The 24,252-nt window shown below is 44.3% G+C and overlaps 1 protein-coding gene across 1 annotated transcript in view; it reads right to left on the reverse strand.

The window, feature by feature from the left end:
• The window catches only part of IFT88 (intraflagellar transport 88), a 93,852-nt gene that overhangs the window by 10,774 nt on the left and 58,826 nt on the right, over positions 1–24,252 (reverse strand). Inside the window, 4 exon segments of the mRNA XM_034758779.1 lie at positions 10,331–10,391; positions 16,279–16,385; positions 20,454–20,519; positions 21,693–21,745. Coding sequence (XP_034614670.1) covers positions 10,331–10,391; positions 16,279–16,385; positions 20,454–20,519; positions 21,693–21,745 — 287 coding nt within the window.

The raw sequence follows: 24,252 nt of genomic DNA on the forward strand, positions 1-24,252 counted from the left end.
TAGCTCAAAAACTTGTCTCTTTCACCAAAAGAAGTTGGTTCAGTAAAAAATATTAACTCACCCACCTTGTCTCGCTAATATCCTGTGACCAGCACAGTTACAACAATACTGCATATTGGAAAATCAGAGTTAAGGCTGCTACTCTACCCTTAATCCACAGGCTGCTACTCTACCCTTAATCCACCTTGTTTTGTATATTGCAAAGGTCAGATATAAGTATATATTATTTATTTATTTTAATGCTTTATTTAGGAAGTTTTAACAGGTTTACAAATGCATGCCATGTAGATATAAAAACAAAGCAATAATCCTTACAACTCTATTTAGCAGAGTGTTACGATCTTACTGAGTGAGCATGATTACAACGTCCATGACTTGTCTTTTCTAGGGATTTTATGAACTCAAGTGAAATCTCGGATTTCATATTTAACAGACTAGTCATGTCAATCAAATGTTAATTTTAAAAATTGGTTAGGTGTGCTAGTGTTTTCACAGGGGAGTGTACTTTGTCTGAGTATTGAATAAATTGTCTCCAAATCTATTCTGCTGTGAATGTAATTGGTGCATTGACTTTTCCATAACAACCTCCGATTTTTTTGTTGACCTTTCCTCTAGAGTTAGCCTCACACTTGAAAATGACAACTAGTCTATCAGTAGCCTAGCAGCTACTAGCAGATGAGAGGTTAATTCTTCATTTTCTTGTGTGTGACCATTTGTGCTAGGAAACCCCAGGAGGATTGGCACCGGATTTTGTGCAGAGTAATAAATGCCAGGATTCGGAGTGTATTATCCATCTCTATGCATGTATAAATCCGATTAACCATTATGCACACAGATTGAGAGGAGAAGCAAGGGAGATTATGAGAGTGGTAGCCATAGTTCCAAGTTTACTTGCTTTTCGTGATTAAATATAATTTTTAAATCAAATTTATAAAATATCTTAACCTGCTTTTTGTACTCAAATTCTTTTAAAGGTTTTTTTATTTTTTGGTTCTTTAAACCAAAGAAAAATATTCCTTCAATTAATATTGTATTGGTCTATTGGCATTTTGGATGGACCAAAAATCAATACAGTGTGAATGGCCCTGCTAGACTAATTACAGCGATGATGTAGTAATGGCTTTTTAATAGAGAATGATAAATTGCTCCTTTGCAGATTAAAGTTAGTTTACTTTCACTAGAAGTTAGTCACTGACACAAAGAGCTAGTTCGACTCTTCACTATATGTGCCATTGTTAAATAAATAAAGTGTAATTGACTAAAATTTTGTGACTGCATAGAATATTGTTTTCATTATGGACAGTAACTCTTATTATTTTAAAAGTAAGAAGAGCAATTTTATCATTTACAATTTGTGTTGTTTCTAGAATAATGTAGGCAGAACTTATTTTCAGTCTGAGAAATGTTTGCAGTGGATCTTTACTGCAAATGCTTGTTTAGTCTTTCCAACAATTACTATAACTCAAAATTTATACCGTAGCAGATAAAACCTCTACAGAAATTTTTTGCTTCCATAGAGTTTCCATTGTCATCCTTTGTCTTAACATTATAACAAAGTGCAAGCTGGTCTCCATACTGGAGGAGAAGGTTCGAGGGCTGGAGAAACAAGTATCGACTCTGCGTTGCATAAGGGAAAATGAAGATTTCCTGGACAGACGTCAGGAGATGCTTCTACGGCCACAATGTTCTGAAGATTCAGAGCAGGCGGAGCAGGGACAGAAGGATTGTGAGGAGGTTTGGCAGCATGTGACCTCCAGAATAAGAAAGAGGAGCGTCCATGCACCAGCAATGGAGATACAGGTGAGCAATCGTTTCCATGTTCTCTCTACAGGTGCTAATGCGGAGAGTGGACTAGATGGCCCATCTGAGGGAAGGGAGCAGAAGGAGACTCCACCGATTGGAAGGCAAAAGATGCACTGTCCTAGGGATGGGGGTTCCACGACCACCACTCCCAAGAGGAGGAGGAGGGTGGTGGTGGTCGGGGACTCCCTCCTCAGGGGGACTGAGTCATCTATCTGCCGCCCTGACCGGGAAAACCGAGAGGTCTGCTGCTTGCCAGGAGCTAGGATACACGATGTGACGGAGAGACTGCCGAGACTCATCAAGCCCTCGGATCGCTACCCCTTCCTGCTTCTCCACGCGGGCACCAATGATACTGCCAAGAATGACCTTGAGCAGATCACTGCAGACTACGTGGCTCTGGGAAGAAGGATAAAGGAGTTTGAGGCGCAAGTGGTGTTCTCGTCCATCCTCCCTGTGCAAGGAAAAGGCCGGGGTAGAGACCGTCGAATCGTGGAAGTCAACGAATGGCTACGCAGGTGGTGTCGGAGAGAAGGCTTTGGATTCTTCGACCATGGGATGGTGTTCCAAGAAGGAGTGCTAGGCAGAGACGGGCTCCACCTAACGAAGAGAGGGAAGAGCATCTTCGCCAGCAGGCTGGCTAACCTAGTGAGGAGGGCTTTAAACTAGGTTCACCGGGGGAAGGAGACCAAAGCCCTGAGGTAAGTGGGGAAATGGGATCCTGGGAGGAAGCACAAGCAGGAGAGCGCAAGAGGGGAGGACTCCTGTCTCATGCTGAGAAAGAGGGACGATCATTGAGTTTTCTTAAGTGCCTATACACAAATGCAAGAAGCCTGGGAAATAAGCAGGGAGAACTGGAAGTCCTGGCACAGTCAGGGAACTATGATGTGATTGGAATAACAGAGACTTGGTGGGACAACTCACATGACTGGAGTACTGTCATAGATGGATATAAACTGTTCAGGAAGGACAGGCAGGGCAGAAAAGGTGGGGGAGTTGCGTTGTATGTAAGAGAGGAGTATGACTGCTCAGAGCTCCGGTATGATACTGCAGAAAAACCTGAGAGTCTCTGGATAAAGTTGAGAAGTGGGAGCAACAAGGGTGATGTTGTGGTTGGAGTCTGCTATAGACCACCAGACCAGGGGGATGAGGTGGACGAGGCTTTCTTCTGGCAGCTAGCAGAAATTGCTAGATCGCAGGCCCTGGTTCTCATGGGAGACTTTAATCACCCTGATATCTGCTGGGAGAGCAATACAGCGGTGCACAGGCAATCCAGGAAATTTTTGGAAAGTGTAGGGGACAATTTCCTGGTGCAAGTGCTGGAGGAACCAACTAGGGGCAAAGCTTTTCTTGACCTGCTGCTCACAAACAGGGAAGAACTAGTAGGGGAAGCAAAAGTGGATGGGAACCTGGGAGGCAGTGACCATGAGATGGTCGAGTTCAGGATCCTGACACAAGGAAGAAAGGAGAGCAGCAGAATACGGACCCTGGACTTCAGAAAAGCAGACTTTGACTCCCTCAGGGAACAGATGGGCAGGATCCCCTGGGAGAATAACATGAAGGGCAAAGGGGTCCAGGAGAGCTGGCTGTATTTTAAAGAATCCTTATTGAGGTTGCAGGAACAAACCATCCCGATGTGTAGAAAGAATAGTAAATATGGCAGGCGACCAGCTTGGCTAAACAGTGAAATCCTTGCTGATCTTAAACACAAAAAAGAGGCTTATAAGGAGTGGAAGATTGGACAAATGACCAGGGAGGAGTATAAAAATATTGCTCAGGCGTGCAGGAGTGAAATCAGGAAGGCCAAATCACACTTGGAGTTGCAGTTAGCAAGAGATGTTAAGAGTAACAAGAAGGGTTTTTTCAGGTATGTTAGCAACAAGAAGAAAATCAAGGAAAGTGTGGGCCCCTTACTGAATGAGGGAGGCAACCTAGTGACCGAGGATGTGGAAAAAGCTAATGTACTCAATGATTTTTTTGCCTCTGTCTTCACGCACAAGGTCAGCTCCCAGATTGCTGCACTGGGCAGTACAGCATGGGGAGAAGGTGACCAACCCTCTGTGGAGAAAGAAGTGGTTCGGGACTATTTAGAAAAACTGGACGTGCACAAGTCCATGAGGGTGCTAAAGGAGTTGGCGGGTGAGATTGCAGAGCCATTAGCCATTATTTTTGAAAACTCATGGCGATCGGCGGAGGTCCCAGATGACTGGAAAAAGGCTAATGTAGTGCCCATCTTTAAAAAAGGGAAGGAGGATGATCCGGGGAACTACAGGCCAGTCAGCCTCACCTCAGTCCCTGGAAAAATCATGGAGCAGGTCCTCAAGGAATCAATTATGAAACATTTAGAGGAGAGGAAAGTGATCAGGAACAGTCAGCATGGATTCACGAAGGGGAAGTCGTGCCTAACTAACCTAATTGCCTTCTATGATGAGATAACTGGCTCTGCGGATGAGGGGAAAGCAGTGGATGTGTTATTCCTTGACTTTAGCAAAGCTTTTGATACGGTCTCCCACAGTATTCTTGCCGCCAAGTTAAAGAAGTATGGGCTGGATGAACGGACTGTAAGGTGGACAGAAAGCTGGCTAGATCGTCGGGCTCAACAGGTAGTGATCAATGGCTGCATGTCTAGTTGGCAGCCGGTTTCAAGCGGAGTGCCCCAAGGGTCGGTCCTGGGGCCGGTTTTGTTTAATATCTTTATTAATGATCTGGAGGATGGTGTGGACTGCACTCTCAGCAAGTTTGCAGATGACACTAAACTAGGAGGCGTGGTAGATACACTAGAGGGTAGGGATCGGATACAGAGGGACCTAGACAAATTAGAGGATTGGGCCAAAAGAAACCTGATGAGGTTCAACAAGGACAAGTGCAGAGTCCTGCACTTAGGACGGAAGAATCCCATGCACTGCTACAGACTAGGGACCGAATGGCTAGGTAGCAGTTCTGCAGAAAAGGACCTAGGGGTCACAGTGTACGACAAGCTGGATATGAGTCAACAGTGTGCTCTTGTTGCCAAGAAGGCCAACGGCATTTTGGGCTGTATAAGTAGGGGCATTGCCAGCAGATCGTGGAACGTGATCGTTCCCCTTTATTCGACATTGGTGAGACCTCATCTGGAATACTGTGTCCAGTTTTGGGCCCCACACTACAAGAAGGATGTGGAAAAATTGGAAAGAGTCCAACGGAGGGCAACAAAAATGATTAGGGGTCTGGAGCACATGACTTATGAGGAGAGGCTGAGGGAACTGGGATTGTTTAGTCTCCAGAAGAGAAGAATGAGGGGGTATTTGATAGCAGCCTTCAACTACCTGAAGGGGGGTTCCAAAGAGCATGGAGCTCGGCTGTTCTCAGTGGTGGCAGATGACAGAACAAGGAGCAATGGTCTCAAGTTGCAGTGGGGGAGGTCCAGGTTGGATATTAGGAAAAACTATTTCACTAGGAGGGTGGTGAAACACTGGAATGCGTTACCTAGAGAGGTGGTGGAATCTCCTTCCTTGGAGGTTTTTAAGGCCCGGCTTGACAAAGCCCTGGCTGGGATGATTTAGTTGGGAATTGGTCCTGCTTTGAGCAGGGGGTTGGACTAGATGACCTCTTGAGGTCCCTTCCAACCCTGATATTCTATGATTCTATGATTTAGTTTCTCCGCAATGACTTTATCGTCTTTAAGCGCTCCTTTTGTATCTCGATCATCAAGGGGCCCCACTGGTTGTTTAGCAGGCTTCCTGCTTCTGATGTACTTAAAAAACATTTTGTTATTACCTTTGGAGTTTTTGGCTAGCCGTTCTTCAAACTCCTCTTTGGCTTTTCTTAATACATTCTTGCACTTAATTTGGCAGCGTTTATGCTCCTTTCTATTTTCCTCACTAGGATTTGACTTCCACTTTTTAAAGGAAGTCTTTTTATCTCTCACTGCTTCTTTTACAGGGTGTTAAGCCATGGTGGCTCTCTTTTAGTTCTTTTATTGTGTTGCTTAATTTGGGGTATACATTGAAGTAACTAGTACTCTTTTAAACCCTGTTATAGTCCTAGCCTTCACAACCTCCTCAGGCAAGGAGTTCCACAGGTTGACTGAGTGCCAGAGCGGGGTAATGCCACGGAAACTGCGTAGTGCAGCCCCTGACCCAGTGCCCTGGCTGGAGCGCTGAAGCAGGGCCGAGCCACGTGGTGAGGCCTGTGACCCAGCCGGAGCGCTGGAGCGGCCCCAGCTGGAGCAGGGCCAAGCCACGTGGTGCAGCCCCAACCCGCGGGCTGTAGTTTGCCCACCCCTGCTGTACCACATGAGCTAAAAACCAACTGGCTCTTAGCTAAGGGCTGGTCACTGGGGCTGGTGCTGCCACGTATGCAGCACACAGCTGCCTAGGGCACCATGAAATTTGGGGCAATTTGGTGCCGCAAATTTCATGGTGCCCTACACAGCTGTGTATGCTGCGTATTCCTAATTTAAATTTTTTTTTAGCAATAAACATATCCAAAAATCTTGAATAAAGTAACCCATATTTATGTTATTTGTGTGCCTCGGGCAGATTGCGTACATAGCATTTTTAAACTGTGAAACACAGATTTGCAATCCTGTTAAGCTATGCCAAGCACAGAAAAAATGAGTATTTAGGGCTTTTGGTCCCACTGGATCTTACTGCAAGTTTGTAAATGGGAGCTATACTACAATACAGTCCTTATGTCTATTGCCTCTTGTGTACCAACTTTTTCACCGATAGTGTTTCCCAAGGCTAGCATACCCAGTTATCAATCTGTGGTGCCTTTGACTACTTCTGAAAAGTTTAAGTAGTACATCTTGCCTCAACTTTTTATTGGGAGCACCAGTAGAAATACCTTCAGGCTCAGTACAGAGCCTCCTTTGTAATACTGCTTATTTGTTGAGCTGTTTCAAAAACTGTTTGATTTTTTGTCAGTTTCACAAAATTTGCATAAATGAGCATCCTTAGAACCTTTTCCTACAAAAGTTTGTTCCCAAAGCCTAAATTCTTTTCAGTCTCTCAGGCGTTAAATACAATAACTGAAGAACTCTGCACAAAAATCGAAATCAATATGGAAGAGTGCACAGCTATAGCTCAACTCGGACCCATTGCTCTTATGAGATTTGATCTCCTACATTAGCGTTCCAAGTGTCCATACATTTCTCTACTTGTGGTCTATGGTGGATGTATGAATCTGTGGAGTTGAAAAAACTCAGTGCCTTAGAATGACTAGAGCTTGTGGTAGAAGTTCCTAATGAGTTCAACTCTCGTTCCATTTTCCACATATATTTTTTGTCCTTAAGAGAAGTATTGACAAAATGCTAGCTCAGGATCTTTAAAGCTGTCTTAACTTCTTCTCAGCTAGGATCTTTCTTATTTCCCCTATTAGCTTTACTCTTGCATTTACATCCTTATTTATTAAGCTACCAAACATCCCTTTCTCTCTCAGGCTACGTCTACACTACCCGTCTGAATTGGCGGGTAGAAATCGATCTCTCGGGGATCGAATTATCGCATCTCGTCAGGACACGACAATTGATCCTGGAATTGACGCTTGTACTCCACCAGCGCGTAGGAGTAAGTGCCGTCGATGGGGGAGCCGCGGAGGTCAATTTGCCACCGTCCTCACAGCGGGGTAAGTCAGCTCGGATACGTCGAATTCAGCCACGCTTTTCACGTAGCTGAATTTGCGCATCTTAAATCGACCCTCCTCCCCCGTAGTGAGGACATAGCCTCAGGTAATGTTCCACTCTTTAACTCTTAACTCTTAACAAGGGTACATACGATGACAGAATGTAGCTGTGAAAGAGGAAAGGGGCCCTTTGCAACACTTACATGGATATCAGGGCCATTGTTTTGCACAAGTCTGAAACCTTTGGTCTGAGCCCAACGTTGCCCTCCATTTCTACCTAAACAAGCATGGGGTCCACAGGTCATCCTGCATGACTACTTTGTGACCAGACCATAGGTGCAGAGGACTTTGTTTGGGCCCAGCCCACTACAGTGAATTTCTTCCTTAGGGTTCATAAGTAGGTCCCTACCAAATTCATGGGCCATTTTGGTAAATTTCACAATCACAGGATTTTAAAAACCTGAAATTTCACGGTGTTGTAACCATGGGTGTCCTGACCCAAAAGGGGGTTGTGTGGGGTGGTTGCATGGATACTGTCGAGGGGATGTAGTATTGCCACCCTTACTTCTGTGCTGCTGCTGGCGGCAGCACTGCCTTCAGAGCTGGACCCCCAGACAGCAGCTGTGGCGCTTCCTGCAGCCAGGGGAGGTTCCTGGAGGTGGGTCTGACCTGGCTCCGGGAGTGGTTCATGCAGGGAAAGAGGAAGTTCCATCTCTCCCCAGCTCAGCCATCACCCACCCGTAAGGCTGGCCCTGCCCCCCGCATACCATGCCACCCTCACTTCTGTTCTGCTGCTGGCGGTGGTGGTGCCTTCAGAACTGGGTGCCTGTTAGCAGCCACCACTCTACATTCTCCAGTCACCCAGCTCTGAAGGCAGCAAAGAAGTAAGGGTTGCAATACTGCGAGCCCCCTACAACAGCCAGATTTCACAGGGGAGAGCAGATTTTATGGTCAAGAGCAGATTTCATGATCCATGACGTGTTTTCACAACTATGAATTTGGGTAGGGCCCTATTCATAAGGATCATGAATCTCCAAGATTCATATAGGTGACAAGAACCCAAAAATTAGTTATCAAAAAAAGAGGCAATCTGAAATGATGATATGGTATGTTTTCTAGGTATAACAGTTTCCTATAACTTCAGATTTAATTAATGTGAATAAATGTTTAGATGACAGTACAAGTGTGTGTGATAAAGCTGACTAAAACATCCACATACATACACATGTGGCAGTCATATCTATGCAATAAATTGCAGAACTATGTATTGTTCATCATGCACTTTTGACTGCCTGACCTGCACTTTGCTTACTAATCGATCTCTGTAGGATTTATTCTAATATTTCAAATCCCTGAGCAGATTCAAAAAACTGTCCCAGAAATCTTTTCTTCTCTCCCTCCTACCAACATGAGGAATTTCCCCTTAAAATTATCTTAGCCTGAGGCTCAAAACGACAATCCCCGACAAGTGATGGGGTTTCTCTATATAAAAATGTAATTAATTCAAAGTCTATCTCGTAGGACTGCAGAGCTAAAAATGGGGGCTTCATACCACTGCAAAATAGAAAGATAATCTCTTTGCTAAGGCACTCCAGAACTCCGTTCTAACCCCATAAGATCCTAAGATAGGAGACTTAATAGATGTAAATTATTTAAGTAATGAAAAGCTATTCTGGGTTATGTTAGTGGTTTTCATGGTTTTTTATGAGCCTTGTACAATTGGATAAGTGGTAATTAAGACATCTGGCTTTGCAGGTGGAAGGACAAGAAAAATAGTTCAATTTTTAGTAAAAAAACCAAACGTCCTGAACCATTCCACACATTGGTTTTCTGTAACAGGAAATGTAAGCAAAATGTACGATAGGTGGTATGAAGGCTTTCTAAGCATGTATTTGGTACCTGCTTAAGTCACTCATGGCTTTGCCATTCATGAGCAATGTGATGTGACCATTCACACATGCACAGTGACGTTCACTTGTGTGTGATCAGTCCAAAATGTCTTTTTTATAGCATCTATGGAAAAAACCCTGTATTTCTTATTTTATGGCACTATGCTAAATTTCTCTTGGGCCACTTACACATTATAGTGATCACCTTTGTTTATAAAATCCTCTTATCCCTGCTAGATTTTTGAAAAGCTGATTTTCTGTTGCATCTGTAAATCAAGGTGGTTATGCTGAACTGTAAATCTAAATTTGTCCCAGTATTGTTGACCAGAGAACCAATTCCGAGTTTTAGGATTGTGAGAAAGTGTCTACAAGTCATTGCAAAAATCTCCCCAATTAAAAACAATTCACAGAAGCATTTTACAAACCTGTTCTTATAGCTATTTTTTCTCTTTCTCAGGGCACTTGACAATAATAATTAATGGAGATATCCCATCTCCTAAAACTGGAAGGGACCTTGAAAGATCATCAAGCCCAGCCCCCTGCCTTCACTAGCAAGTACTGATTTTTGCCCAGATCCCTAAGTGGCCCCCTCAAGGACTGAACTCACAACCCTGGGTTTAGCAGGCCAATGCTTAAACCACTGAGCTATCCCTCCCCTCCTATAGACAATGACTCTTTAAAATGTGTTGTTTATCCAAAATTTAACATTCAAAGAGTGTTCAGTTAAACTATTTTATAAACAGGTCACAAATTTATTTTTAGAAAAACTGTGAGACCTGTATGTGCTATATAAACCCTAAAAAAAAACAAAAAAGCTACCATATTAGTGGAGATTTTACAGAGCAAAGATTAATATTCACAATACTAAGACCAAAGGAGCTAAAAAATGTAAGTGAAGTTTGCAAAATAATATTTATGCATTACTCAATATGTACTTGCATAAATATAAAAGGGTTTACAACACTTTAAGAAAAACTCTTCTTTTAGAACGTTGACAACTCCAACACTTAAGCAAAATTGTTATTCCAGGTACTTACCCCCACTACCACTCCCTTCTCTGCGGCTACGCGCACTGCCATCTCTGCCAGATTTAACACGCTAGAACAACAGTGAAATAAATTTGAAGGAATAAACACAAAAACCCTATTTAGCATAATTAGATTAGATAGAACTGCTGAAGCTCAAAATTCAATTTACTGCTATAAACAGTAGAGAACACTAAATTGGACTTAAATTACAGTAATACTGTATTGTGCAACTAAAATCTTATTTCTTCAGTACAAAAAGTTGCATTTAAAATCAGAGTTAAATACAATGTTTACACAGAACTAATGAAGTTCAAATAAAAAAATTCAATAAAATCTGTTCTTTCAGATAACATTTATATAAGAATAAAAATACCTTACATGAAGTTTTGATTAGTACAGCTGAAAAAATTCTCAAGGTATTCCCCTCTACATGAAAGTAGTATTTGCCTACTAACATCTTGTAAATCCAAGAAGTGTTTTATTATTGTAAAGATTCAAGTGGGGAGGAAGAAAATTTAGAAAGAGAAATATTTACCCCACAGGTCTTAAATTTCTAATATTTGGCACAGAACTGTATGTCAGGAAAAAAGTTAATTTAATTTGTTGTTGAGTGCTAAATCTAACATGAAGGCAATGGTAAATATTATAAAAACTATGTTTAAAAAGTCAAGTTTCTAGGAATGAGGAAAGGACCACAAACACCTTCCAGCTGTGTTATTTTTAGGATTATTTTAAAATGTTACTGTTATTTTGTCCAAGCAATACCTCTGTATTGCACGATTGACTGGGCCTCTGATTTCGAAATCCCAATATTCAGAGGCATATATCTTGTCAATTACAGAAAATATACATCTTAATAAGGAGCCTTTTGATGGACAGTTGCAAAGATTCAATATTTAGAGCCTCCATCTGTTAATTTATTTTTAAAAAAGCTCTATCTAAATTCAGTGTATAAAATTAAGAGCCTGTTTAAAAAAGATGTGTGGACTACATAGGCCTTTGGTTGAAAATCTAGATCATGTGACATAAAATGACTTTCCTAAGCAGTTTATTTTAATAGTTGAAATCGTTTAGCTGAGTGGAGATTCAGTAATAACAAGTTAGTTGAGGTTCTTTAAAGCCTTAACATTTTAGGACCTCATCCTGGAAACATGATGTACATATTTAACTTGAAAGCATGAAGCATAATCTAGTTAAATTCCAGTGAAGGGAGTAATCCCTTTGAACTCAGTGTGACTACACACATGAAGTTAAGCATCTGCATGACTGTTTGCAGGATTGAGGCCTTTGCCATCATCTACGCTATAAATACAACAGTGTCTGGTGGATTATTTATTACCTCCATCACAACCAATCTTCTCAAAGTATCCTAAAGATGTATGTAAATTCACATGCAAAGGGTCTAGTTTTACTTTGTGCATGGTTTTTATTATTTGATTTTAATTTATCTTGACCTCCAGTTAATGGTTGCATCATGTATAACTGAAAACAAAAAGGCACTTTAAAAATTCTGGAGACTGAGCAGCTGCAAAATGATTCTAACAGTCTCTAAACGATATGTACTGTATAACATACAAAGTGCGGGCACATGCATTCCAACTTCATACCCACAGCACTGTGTAAAGAGTATTTCAAACATAAGGGCAAATTTAAAAGGAAAAACTGAAAATGAAGGTAGTGGGTCTAATGTGAAACAAGTAGGTTTTATGTGTTGGCGTTTCATTTATGAAAACGCAAGATCAAATTCTCTAATGGGTCACAAGTGGAAATGAGTTTGCTTTACATCCTATTCCCACGTGGATGACAGAATCATTTTTGGCACAACTGGCAGCCTCTGGTCAAGAGTGGCCCAGGACTGGAAGAGCAGAAATGTGTTGCACATTAGAACGGAGATGCACTGAGGAAAATCATACCGTATGGTGTCTGTACATATTATCCCTGGTTCACATCACAGTTTATCATGTGCTCATTTTCAGTCATTAAATTCACGTAGAGAAATAAATATACAATACTACTACCTGTATTTGAACCAATGCCAATAAGATTTTGTAAATTTCTGTACAAGTACCAGTGTGTGCGCATCTCTTTTAAATGAAATACCAGGGAAATGTTAATGCACTAAGGAATATTCAGGTGAATATTCACCTACCCCCACAGATGTTTCCAGATCTCTGGCTGGACACCTTTAAGCGCTTGTCTACACTTGGAAATTTACAGAAATAGTTATTCAAGTGACATCATCATAGGACCTAATCACATCAGCCATACCATCAGGGGCTCGTTCACCTGCACATCTACCAATGTGATATATGCCATCATGTGCCAGCAATGCCCCTCTGCCATGTACATTGGCCAAACCGGACAGTCTCTACGCAAAAGAATTAATGGACACAAATCTGACATCAGGAATCAAAATACTCAAAAACCAGTGGGAGAACACTTTAACCTGTCTGGTCATTCAGTGACAGACCTGCGGGTGGCTATATTACAACAGAAAAACTTCAAAAACAGACTCCAAAGAGAGACTGCTGAGCTAGAATTGATATGCAAACTAGACACAATCAACTCCGGTTTGAATAAGGACTGGGAATGGCTGAGCCATTACAAACATTGACTCTATCTCCCCTTGTAAGTACTCTCACACTTATTATCAAACTGTCTGTACTGGGCTAGCTTGATTATCACTTCAAAAATTTTTTTTCTCTTAATTAATTGGCCTCTCAGAGTTGGTAAGACAACTCCCACCTGTTTATGCTCTCTGTATGTGTGTATATATATCTCCTCAATACATGTTCCATTCTATATGCATCCGAAGAAGTGGGCTGTAGTCCACGAAAGCTTATGCTCTAATAAATTTGTTAGTCTCTAAGGTGCCACAAGTACTCCTGTTCTTCTTTTTGCGGATATAGACTAACACGGCTGTGTTACAGCCGTGTTACTCTTACAGAATAAGAGTGGCCACATAGGAGTTTTCCAGAATAGCTATTTTGGTAAATTTCCAAATGTAGACAAGACCTTAGTAAGACTCATTGAAAAGAAGTGCATATTCCACAAATATTTAATTATCTATTTACTGCCTCACCACTTGGCACAGTAGTAAAGAGATCATGGCTTAGCCTGAAATATTGAGGAAGGGAAACTGAGTTTAAATTGCTGATGAAAACAGAGAGCAATAATTGACCTGTGCCTTTTTTTGTGGACTGAAATCAGTATCTGCAGGGAAACGTAAGGGGTGAATTTTACAATTTCTGAGCTACAGAACTCAACCTTTTAACAACTGGAGAGGCACAAAGTGAATCATAGTATGAGACCCTTATTTTGCATTGCAATGCTGGTGTTATGAAAGAACATGTAGGAATGATGCATTGTTGTGATTAACATAACATTCCAGTCATCTGCAAATTAGCCTCTCCAAATTATGGTTAATTTACCATAGCAGTAGAAAATGATTGTATTAGAGTTTGTGCTTCTATATACCTATGTCGTGATTAAATGGAGAAGGGTAGTATTCAGCAGCTAGTCCCTGGACTTTTAATGTATCAAGTCAAAATGAAATATTACATTTTTAACATCACTGAGATATTACTATAATCTTAAACAACTAAGTTAAACAATTTAATTGTTTAAATATTTTCACTAGTACTTTAATGCACAGAAGTAGTAAGTGTTCAAAAGTGCCCAGAAAACTCAGGTTCACATCAAATAAAGATGTTAAAAACAAACAAAAACACCTAACCAAACGAAAACAGTATTTGTATAAAAAGTGTGAATATTTTTTTTAAAAAAAGGAAAAAGGTGCTTTTCTTACATTTCTTAATATTTGCAGGTCTATGCTGCATAAGAACTCAGGAAAAAGTAGTGCTAATATTGTATACAAGTGAGTAATTACCTCTCCAACCCCAGGGACCTCCGCCCTCCAATTAAAAATTAATCCAGTTTTTATACAAGTTTAGTTTCTGACCTTTCCTGAGTAGAGTTTACCAGTTATTTCATGTTGTGGCAAACTGAGTGTGTTTGTAATGTGGACCATTAGCCACTAGAGATAAAGCAGAACCCATTTAACTCATTTCAGTGAGACCCTCTTGGAGTTGTAATCTGAAAAGGTAATGTTTTATCTGCTTAGCTGTTTCGTTACTAATGCCATAGTAGGGTGGCAGCACCACCAAAGTTAAGGCTGAGCCTTGTTTACTGTTTAGCAGTCAATTTTTCTAAATGCACTAAGTCCCACATGCTTCGGGAAACTGTCTTCAAAACTGTTATGTTGCAACAGGGGTTGCGGTTGAGTTTGTGGTGCAAATATGGGGTCATTTGATTGAGGAGTTCCCAATAACTAGTGCCCTACCAAATTCACTGCCATGAAAAACGCATCACAGACCGTGAAATCTGGTCTTTTACCTTATACTATACAGATTTCATGGGGAGACCAGCGTTTCTCAAATTGGGGATCCTGACCCAAAAGGGAGTTGCAGGGGGGTCACAAGATTATTTTAGGGGGAGTTCCAGTATTGCCACCCTTACTTCTGCCCTGTCTTCAGAGCTGGGTGGCTGGAGAGTGGCAGCTGTCAGCCAAGCGCTCAGCTCTGAAGGCAGCGTCGCGCCCGCAGCAGTGCAGAAGTAAGGGTGGCAATACCATACCATGCCACTCTTACTTCTGTGCTGCTGCTGGTGGTGGCTCTGCCTTCAGAGCTGGGCTTCCAGCCAGCAGCCGCAGCTCTCCAGCTGCTCACTCTGAAGGCAGCTCCTCCGCCAGCAGCAGCACAGAAGAAAGGATCGGAGTACTGCAACACGCCCTACAATAACCTTGTGACCCTCCAAAATTCCTTTTTGGGTCAGGACCTTTACAATAACAATACTTTGACATTTCATATTTAAATAGCTGTAATCATGAAATTTACGATTTTTAAAATCCTATGATCATTAAATTTACTAAAATTGACTGTGAATTTGGTAGGGCTCTACCAATAACCATTCCCCACATTATGAGCTTCTTTACATTTTCAATATGCAGTGAAATATATGTAGCTAACGAGATTATCTTGAATACTGGTATGACACGAGGGACCAGGAAATATTTCTTGGGGTAAATTTGGAGTCATTTATCAAGATGTTTCTCAGATACAGCCCTCTCCCCCAATAAGGAGCTGATTTTATTATTCAAATTGCTCTAAAGTCCATGTGCATAATAAGATTGTCTTGAAACCTGGTATTGCATGGCTGGGCTTGAGGTAGATTTTGAGGTAGAAGGGGGAGGGGAGGAGAATACATATTGAAATGAATGGGTCAGATCACACCACTTAAGAGCTGTTGTCAGGCTGTATTCATCTCCATGAGGTGTTTGGATTCACCTGAAAACATCCCCTTGAGATGAATGAGTCACTTCACATCTTTGCAATCCTCCTATGCTGCACAGGGTTGTGCAGAACTCCTTCTCCCTATGCTAGTCCCAAAAGTGGAGTACAGACTTTGGGGCTCCCTCTCACCCTTGCTACCACCATCTGGTGGATGTGCTCTTCACAGGCTTCTGTTTATTGCCTTCCTACTTGCCCTTGATCCTACTGGGGGGGCACGATGGAGGGCAGAGCTGATAGCTGAGTGACAGTGAGGTAGTCCCAGTAACCTGTCTTGTGCCCCCCGTCACGCCCCCTTCACTACTACCACTTCCTCAAAGCCAAGGGAAATTCACTGCCCAAAAACTTCATTAAGGCAGAATGTTACGTTGACTAGATGTGCCTTGTACCCTTACAGAATGCATCTATATTTAAACCTCTGAAAACCAAAGAATCCAAGAGTTATGGCAAAACCAACTTAAACGTCTGTACACCAGGAAGTGAAGGTACACTCTAGCTAGGCTAAAATATTATAGCAAATATTATTTTACTGTTCATTTTGCTAGGCAGTGAAGCTACATAATGAAAATGAAAAAATAATCCACTTTTCATAGGAGAAAACAAACATACCTGTTCCCTTATTTCTTTTAGTTTTTCCACTCTCTTGAGCTTTGTCACATATTCTTGAACTTCTTTCAGCCCCATATCTGTGCAGAGACGAACTAAGAACCGTAGACCTAATTGTACATTAAAAATATATTTAGAAAAGGGCTTGAAAGCAGGTGAAAAAATAGCAGTGTGTTTAACCTAGTCAAACTGAATTTATAGAGTAGCAGCATGGTCTTCTGGACATAGCAAAGGACTGGGGATCAGGGGTTCCTGCTTTCTAATACCAGCAACTCAGATTGGAATCTTATGCAAGCAATTTTAACTTTTCTGTGATTGACTGTAGAATGGTTAATAATACCCAAGGGGTGTTGTGAAATTCAGTTACTTAGTGTTTGTGAAATGCCTCGAAAATAAAAAGCATTATACATATGCTAAACTGCTATCGCAAAACCATTCCCCAATAGCATTTTATTGAAAATAAGTCATCAATGCCAAATGAGCTGAAAAGAATGGACACTAGCATAGTTACATTTTCTAATTACTCCAGTGTTGAGTCAGCACTTCTGACGCATAGTGGGTGGCCTTTTAGCTCCTGCGTTAATATCAATCTCTATAGAGTTCAAAAATTGATATGAAGGCTAAATGTGACTATGGTTGTCTATGCTATGGAGACTATGGCTGTGTCTACACCACAGACCTCACAGCAGCACACCTGTACTGCTGCAGCTGTGCTGTTGTAAGGTCTCCTGTGTAGCCACTTTATGCTGATGGAGATAACTCTCCCGTCGGCATAATTAAACCACCCCCAAAGAGCAGCAGCAGCTATGTCTGCGGGAGAGCATCTCCTGCCGACATACCGTCTCTTCTGTCGGTGAAACTCATGTCAGTCAAGGGTGTGCTTTTTCACACCCCTGACTGACAAAAGTTTTACCGACAAAAGTGCTAGTGTAGAGATAGCTATGCTGGTGTAGGTATGCTGGCATAGCCCTGTAGTGCAGATGCAGCCTACACTGACAGAAGGGGTTTTTCTGTCACTGTAGGAACATCACTTCCCTCAACAAAGCCCTCTTCTATTTTGACATAGCTGTGTCTACACTGGGGGTTTTATAACTTTTCAGTGTAGACCAGGCTTATATGATAAAACAGGAAGGACTTAGGGGAAGAGAGAACTCCTTTGAGCCACAGTCCCCAATTTGGAAAAGAGCTGCCACTGTCTCTGTGCACAGCAGCATGGAATGACACCTATCTAAATACGACGCTAAACTATCAATAACCAGTAAACAGAAGAAAACCTCAACAACTAGTTAAAAGGTGATTTAACAACAGCTGATGAAGCATAGGGAGATGGGAGAGCTTCTGACTCATTGCCTTTAGAAATTAATAGAACAGTGGAATGATGAACAGTGACAACTTTCCTAGTAGTTCTGTACTGCATCCTCAGTGTCATGGATTTGTGCCAGCAATGTTCAAAGAATGTTAGAATTACTGAAAGATTTTCAAAACAGTCCACTCCTTTGATTCACACACTACAAATATTAACATGCCTTATATTTTTTTACCTATAGATCTTAAAGTGAGAAACCATTTTGCAAAACTTGTGTTGCCATTGTTGACTTAACTGAGGCAAAAGTTTTGTTTTTCTACTGCAGTAGACCTCCGTAAAGCCTACTCTTCAAGAGAATTTAGGAAACCTGGTAAAATTACACATCTCTACCCCAATATAACGCGGTCCTCGGGAGCCAAAAATCCCTACCGCGTTATAGGTGAAACCCTGTTATATCGGGGTAGCGGCGGCAGGGCTACAGCGGTGATTTAAAGGGCTCTGGGCTCCCCACAGCAGCCAGAGCCCCAGGCCCTTTAAAGCGCCACACGAGCCTTGCTGCCGGAGCCCCGGGGTTACCGCGCTATATGCGAACCCGTGTTATATCGGGTCACATCAGGGTAGAGGTGTAGTAGCTGAAAAAAATGCTGCAAGTCTACTTTTAAAACAGGGCCGGCTTTAGCAAGAGCGGGGCCCGATTCCTGGGGGCGGGGCTTGCTGCAAGCCCCGCCCCCAGGACCCGAGCCACGCCGCGCTGCCGGGGAGGGCCGGTGGGGGGCCCGAGCCGAGCCGTGGGGGGGACCCGAGCCGCAGGGGGCCCCGAGCCCAGCCGCGCCGCAGGGGGGCCGGGGGGCCCCGAGCCGAGCCGCGCCACAGGGGGCCCCGAGCCCAGCCGCGCCGCGGGGGCCGACCCGAGCCGCGCGGCGGGACCCGAGCCGAGCCGAGCCGCCGGGGGGGCCCCGAGCCGAGCCGCGGGAGAGGGATGGGGGAGCCCGAGCCGCGGGGACCGGGCCGGAGCCGGGCCATGCTGGGGCCTGCGGGAACAGGCCGCGCCTCCCCGGAGCCCTTCTCCCGCCCCCACCCCAGCTTTTTACCTCATGCTGCCGGCCGGCCCGCCCCTGCTGCTTAGTCTCAGACTTCCCGCGAATCTCTGATTCGCGGGAAGCAGGGGAGGGGGCGGGGCGTGCAGGGCTGGGGAGGAGGGGGAAGTGGGCGGGGTGAACAGCTGCAGCGCGGGGCCCTCTTGGCGCGGGGCCCAATTCAGCCGAATCGGCTGAATCGGCCTAAAGCCGGCCCTGTTTTAAAATATAGTAAATGTTCTGCCTTAAACTGTTTAAAAATGTAATTCTGGTAAGTGGCAAACTGACTGTTGTAGTACTGAGGTTTTAAACAATAAGTGAGGTAAGGAGACTGCTACGGCAACATAGAGCAATGGTTCCCAAACCATGCTCTGTGATGCTCTTCCATTCACCCACAGAGCTGTTTCTGCCAGTGGTGAAGCATCTATCAGTCTTCACGAAGTGATGTTTCCTGCTACCATGTATCCCCAGTCTGGCACTCTCTAAGGGTTTCCAGAGACTACTTGAACAACTAAACTTTAAAAAAATGCTTCATGCCTTTTTGGTATACTTGGTTTTGGTAAAACTTTTAACCACAGTAAGATTTGTAGACTATAAAATGGAAGGATGTCAAACACAAGAAGAGAAACAGTCTGGTCTGGGGAGATGACAGTAGTAGGGTCTACAGGTAACAACGGATGTTTCTGTAAGTACACACACAGAACTTAAAGGGCTGGTCTACACTGGGAACTTACATCTCTCAGGGGTGACAAATCCACTCCCCTGAGATACACAGCTATGCTGACCTGACCCCTAGTGTAGACAGCACTAGGTCGATGGAAGAATTCTGGAGACCTAACTACTGACTCTCAGGCTAAGGGCTACACTACACACTTCCTTCAGTATAACTATGTCACTCAGGGGTATGAAAAATCCACCCCCCTGAGCAATGTAATTATACTGACCATAATCCCCATGTAGACAGCGCTATGTCAGCAGGAGAGCTTCTCCCGCTGACATAGCTATCGCCTCTCATGGAGGTGGAGTTATTAGAGCATCTTCACCAGAAGCGCTATAATGGCCATAAGGGAGGTGGATAACCTACGCTGATAGGAGAACTCCTCCCATCAGCATAGGTAGTGTCTACACTCAAGCACTACAGCAGAACAGCTGCAGCTGTGCCACTGTAGCGGTTTAAGTGTAGATGTACCTGGAAGAGTAAATAAACAGAACAGTTATAAAACTGCAGGAAGAAGATAGGAGGAAGGAAGTCAGTAAGCAAGTTTATTTTCATCTTCTTTCCTCAATATTGCCCTAGTATTACTTTAGTCAAGCCCTAGTCCACAAGGAATGTTCAGAATTAGTATTGGGAAAGAAGGCAGTCTGTGAGAATATTTTCTATCTTTAAAATACTTACATAATATGGATTACTAATAGATATATTCAATATAGTGTAGAGTAGGGGTCCCCAACATGGTGCCCACGGGTGCCATGGCGCCCGCCGGGGCGTCTAAGTGCACCCGTGTACTGACCGGCGGACGAGCATCCGCCGAAATGCCGCTGAGAAGCAGCGTCATCCAGAGGCGTCGCCGCCAAAATGCCGCCAACACCTCTGGATGACGCTGCTTGTCGGCGGCATTTCAGCAGCAACGCCTATTGACATTGCCGCTTGTTGGTGGCATTTTGGCGGATACTCGTCCGCTGCCACGATCCTCCGTGGCTCGTCGTCTGGCGCCTGCCAGACAAAAAAGGTTGGGGACCACTGGCGTAGAGTTTCCTTTACCTTGAAAGCTGCACCACTCAATGAAACAACTTACATTCAACATTCTCTGGAAATTTTCTGTGTATCTCCTTATATGTATCTAGAGCTTTTTGGTAGTTACCTGCAAACAAAATAAACAACATCACACACACACACATGTACAATGGCACAGTATCAGACCAGAAACTGATGTGACTTGGTACCTTCCAGCTTTTTTCAGCTGCTTTATTTTTAAGAGTATGTGGTTTAATAATCCTAGATCACAACTGATGCAGTTAAAGTTGGCATTCTTTAATTATTACCTGACTATAATAATTAAGGCTGGTTGTGAACAGCTGAAAAAAAATTCAAACATTTTTTTTAAATGATGGGTGGGGCTCAAACTGTCCTACCAGCACATTCCAATTCATACTGGGGATTTTCCCAGCATATCTAATGAACATAATGGTGGCCAAGCTGTCTTGCTCCTTTGCTGGGAAAGCTCTTCTGTGCTCGATTTTGGTTGGGTGCTGACTTTATCTTTCAATTCACATAGTCACCCAGCTTCCACTCCCCCATCCCATAGAATCAGGTAACTGGGCAAACAACATAAGAAAATCTGCAAATTTGTCATTCGGTTCTTCTCTGTGAGGCTCTAAAGGAGCAAGGGAAAGAGTGGGAAAAATGGGACAGCATGAAAGAAAAGTATTATTTATTAAAATATCTTAAGTGTTTTGGTGCGGAACAATACAAAGAGGAAGACACGGTCTCTGTCCCAGTGTGGTTATGATCAATAGCAGATTCAGATTGTAGAATCCCAGTTATAAAATTCAGCAGGTGAGAGCTCAGTCTCGAAGCGGCAGTGTGTATTCTGTTTGTACAATTTAAATTTTCAATTTTTTTTAATATCTAGAAATTGTACCCACTACATATATTGTAAATGTGGTCTGTTCAGCTGAGCAACTCTAGAAACTTCCTACTTGGCTATTGTGACATCATATGGTGCTCTGACATAAATCAAATACAATATGACTATTTACACTAGTTTGGCCTGTTCTTTACTTGCACAGGACTGCTCCACTCATAAGTACAAGACAGTACAAAGAGGAGTAATTAAATCCAGAACTTCAAGGAAGGTCATGCTTTGTTATACAGAAAATTCACAAAGCAGAAGCATGCTACAGGCTAAGGAGATTTTAGAACCAAGAACTCATCGAGAAGATGTACAAAAGATCAGTAGATAAAAATTCAAAATATATAAATTAAAAAAAATACCAATTATAAAAAAAATCACAGAACAAGTAGAAACACTTACCACTTCTTCTGTAACAACTAGCAACCATCAATTGCCATTTCACTTGTGTTGGTCTATGTATAAATAAATAAAAACATTTAGTACACAGTACTAGCAAATGATGAAATAGACGAATTGTTCTGTGAAGTTCAAAATATTGGTGTACATCCACTATTAAACCAGTCTCACAAAATTCTACTTGTCGCTCACTCAGGGTGAATCCTTTCTAGGAAGGGCACATAAACTAACAGCATTTTTTCATTATTAGCAAGTTAAAAGATAATAAAGATATAGCTATGTGTGGGCTGGTAAGTTGCCATGTCAATTCTTCAAAGCTGACCGAAACCATATGTGGAAAGCTCTTTGGACTGTATAGTCCTGATTGTTAATATGTCCTAGAAGCAGGGGCAGCTCCAGGCACCAGTGCAGCAAGCACGTGCCTGGGGCGGCAAGCCGTGGGGGGTAGCCTGCCAGTCCCTGTGAGTGCGGCAGCAGTCAGGTGGCCTTCGGCGGCGTGCCTGCGGGAGGTCCGCTGGTCCTGCAGTTTCGGCGGAAGCCGCGGGACTCTCAGATCACCCACAGAAACGCCATCGAATTTGCGTGACCGCGGACTGCCTGCAGGCATGCCGCCGAAGGCCGCCTGACTGCCGTGCTTGGGGCGGCAAAAAACATAGCGCCACCCCTGCCAAGATGATATTGCATTCTAACAATTTGTAGGGAGGCTTCTCTAGTGGAAATCTAGCATTTTTCTTTACCTTCCTGGCTGTACTGTTCGTCCATTATTTATTTATTTATTTTTATTCAACCACAGGTTAAGCCAATTTGATCTCCAAATAATTTCTCTGTTTGCAGTCTAGTGTTCTGCAAAATAAGCTTATGTAAGACAAGTCTGCTGCATATTTCTCAGTTGCAGCACATGTGTGCCCGCTGCACACAGCAATGGAATCCAAGAGAGCACCGAACACACCTCGATTGTAATAAAAATTATTAGTAGGCAACTTTAGGGTTACCGTATTTCCTCATTAAAAAAAAAAGAGGACACTCCACAGGGCCCTGGCCCTGCCCCAACTCCACCCCTTCCCCAAAGTCCCCGCCCCAACTCCGCCCCCTCCCCTGAGCGCCCCGCATTTCCCCTCCTCCCTCCCAGCTGCGAAACAGCTGCCCAAGCGCTACCGGCTTCACGGTTTGCTGGGCAGCCCCCAGACCTCCAGACCCTGCGCCCCCGGCTGGGTGCTTCCCCGGTGCAGCCGGAGCCCAGGAGGGGAAGCACCCGGCCGGGGGCACAGGGTCTGGAGGTCTGAGGGCTGCCCAGCAAACCGTGAAGCCGGTAGCGCTGGGGCAGCTCCGCTCTTCAGCTGCACAGAGCTGAGGTGTCTGGGGGGAGCTGCAGGCGGATTCCTCCACAGCGGCGGCTGCTGCTGCTCCCCCCAGACACCTCAACTCTGTGCAGCTGAAAAGCGGAGCTGCCCAAGTGCTACCGGCTTCACAGTTTGCCGGGCAGCCCCCAGACCTCCAGACCCTGCCCCCGGCCGGGCGCTTCCCCAGCACACCCAGAGCCCGGGAGGGGAAGTGCCATCCTAACTGGCCCCCTAGGACCCTATCCCCTACCTGTCCCCTGACTGCCCCAACCCTTATCCTCCCCCAACCCCCAGACAGACACCAGGGACTCCCGCGCCCCATCCAACCACTCCCCACCCCGACAGCCCCCCCCCAGAACTCCCGACCCATCTAAACCCCTCTGCTCCCTGTCCCCTGACTGCCCCCTCCTGGACCCCTGCTCCTAACTGCCCTCCAGAACCCCCCCTACCTAAGCCTCCCTGTTCCTTGCCCCCTCCTGAGACCCCCCCACCCTAACTGCCCCCCCAGGACCCTACCCCCTGCCTGTACCCTGACTGCCCAAAACCTTACACCCCCAGACAGCCCCCCCAAACTCCCGACCCATCCAACCCTCCCCCTGCTCCCTGTTTCTTGACTGCCCCCTCCAGAACCTCCCTGCCCCTTCTCCGACCTCCTGGCCCCCTTACCGGGCCACTCAGAAGAGCGTGTCGGGCTCCACGCGCAGCCCGACACGCTGCCGCGCTCCCCCACAGAGCGCATAGCTCGGTTCCCGCCCTCGCAGAGTGCTGCTGGGCAGGGGGAAGAGCTCCAGACTGCCGGAGGCCGGTTGCAAACGGCCGGCTGGCCGCGAATGCAGGGAGCGGGAGGGAGGGAGAGAGAGGAGGGGAGTGATCTCAGCTGCAGGAGAGAGGAGGGGGAAGCGGAGGAGGGGCTCTCTCTGGCTGCCGGAGCCCCATGCAAGTGGCACCATCCGTCCGGCTGCATTGTCAGCCGTGCGCACTCTGCATGGGGGGGAAGTCCGGACATTTACAAATTCCCCCCAGACGCTATTTTTAACTGAGAAAAGCCGGACATGTCTGGGGGAATCCGGACGAATGGTAACCCTAGGCAACTTGGTATGAAAATCCTACATTTTTAGGGCCCAGAATTAAGCTCCACAACTCCTTATACTGTTTGAATTGCATATGTTGCTAAAATTTGCCCCTGCAAGCTTCTCAAAAACACAATTCTGAATTCATTTCAA

Source organism: Trachemys scripta, chromosome 1 (genome assembly GCF_013100865.1).
Source record: "Trachemys scripta elegans isolate TJP31775 chromosome 1, CAS_Tse_1.0, whole genome shotgun sequence".
Classification (NCBI taxonomy): domain Eukaryota; kingdom Metazoa; phylum Chordata; order Testudines; family Emydidae; genus Trachemys; species Trachemys scripta.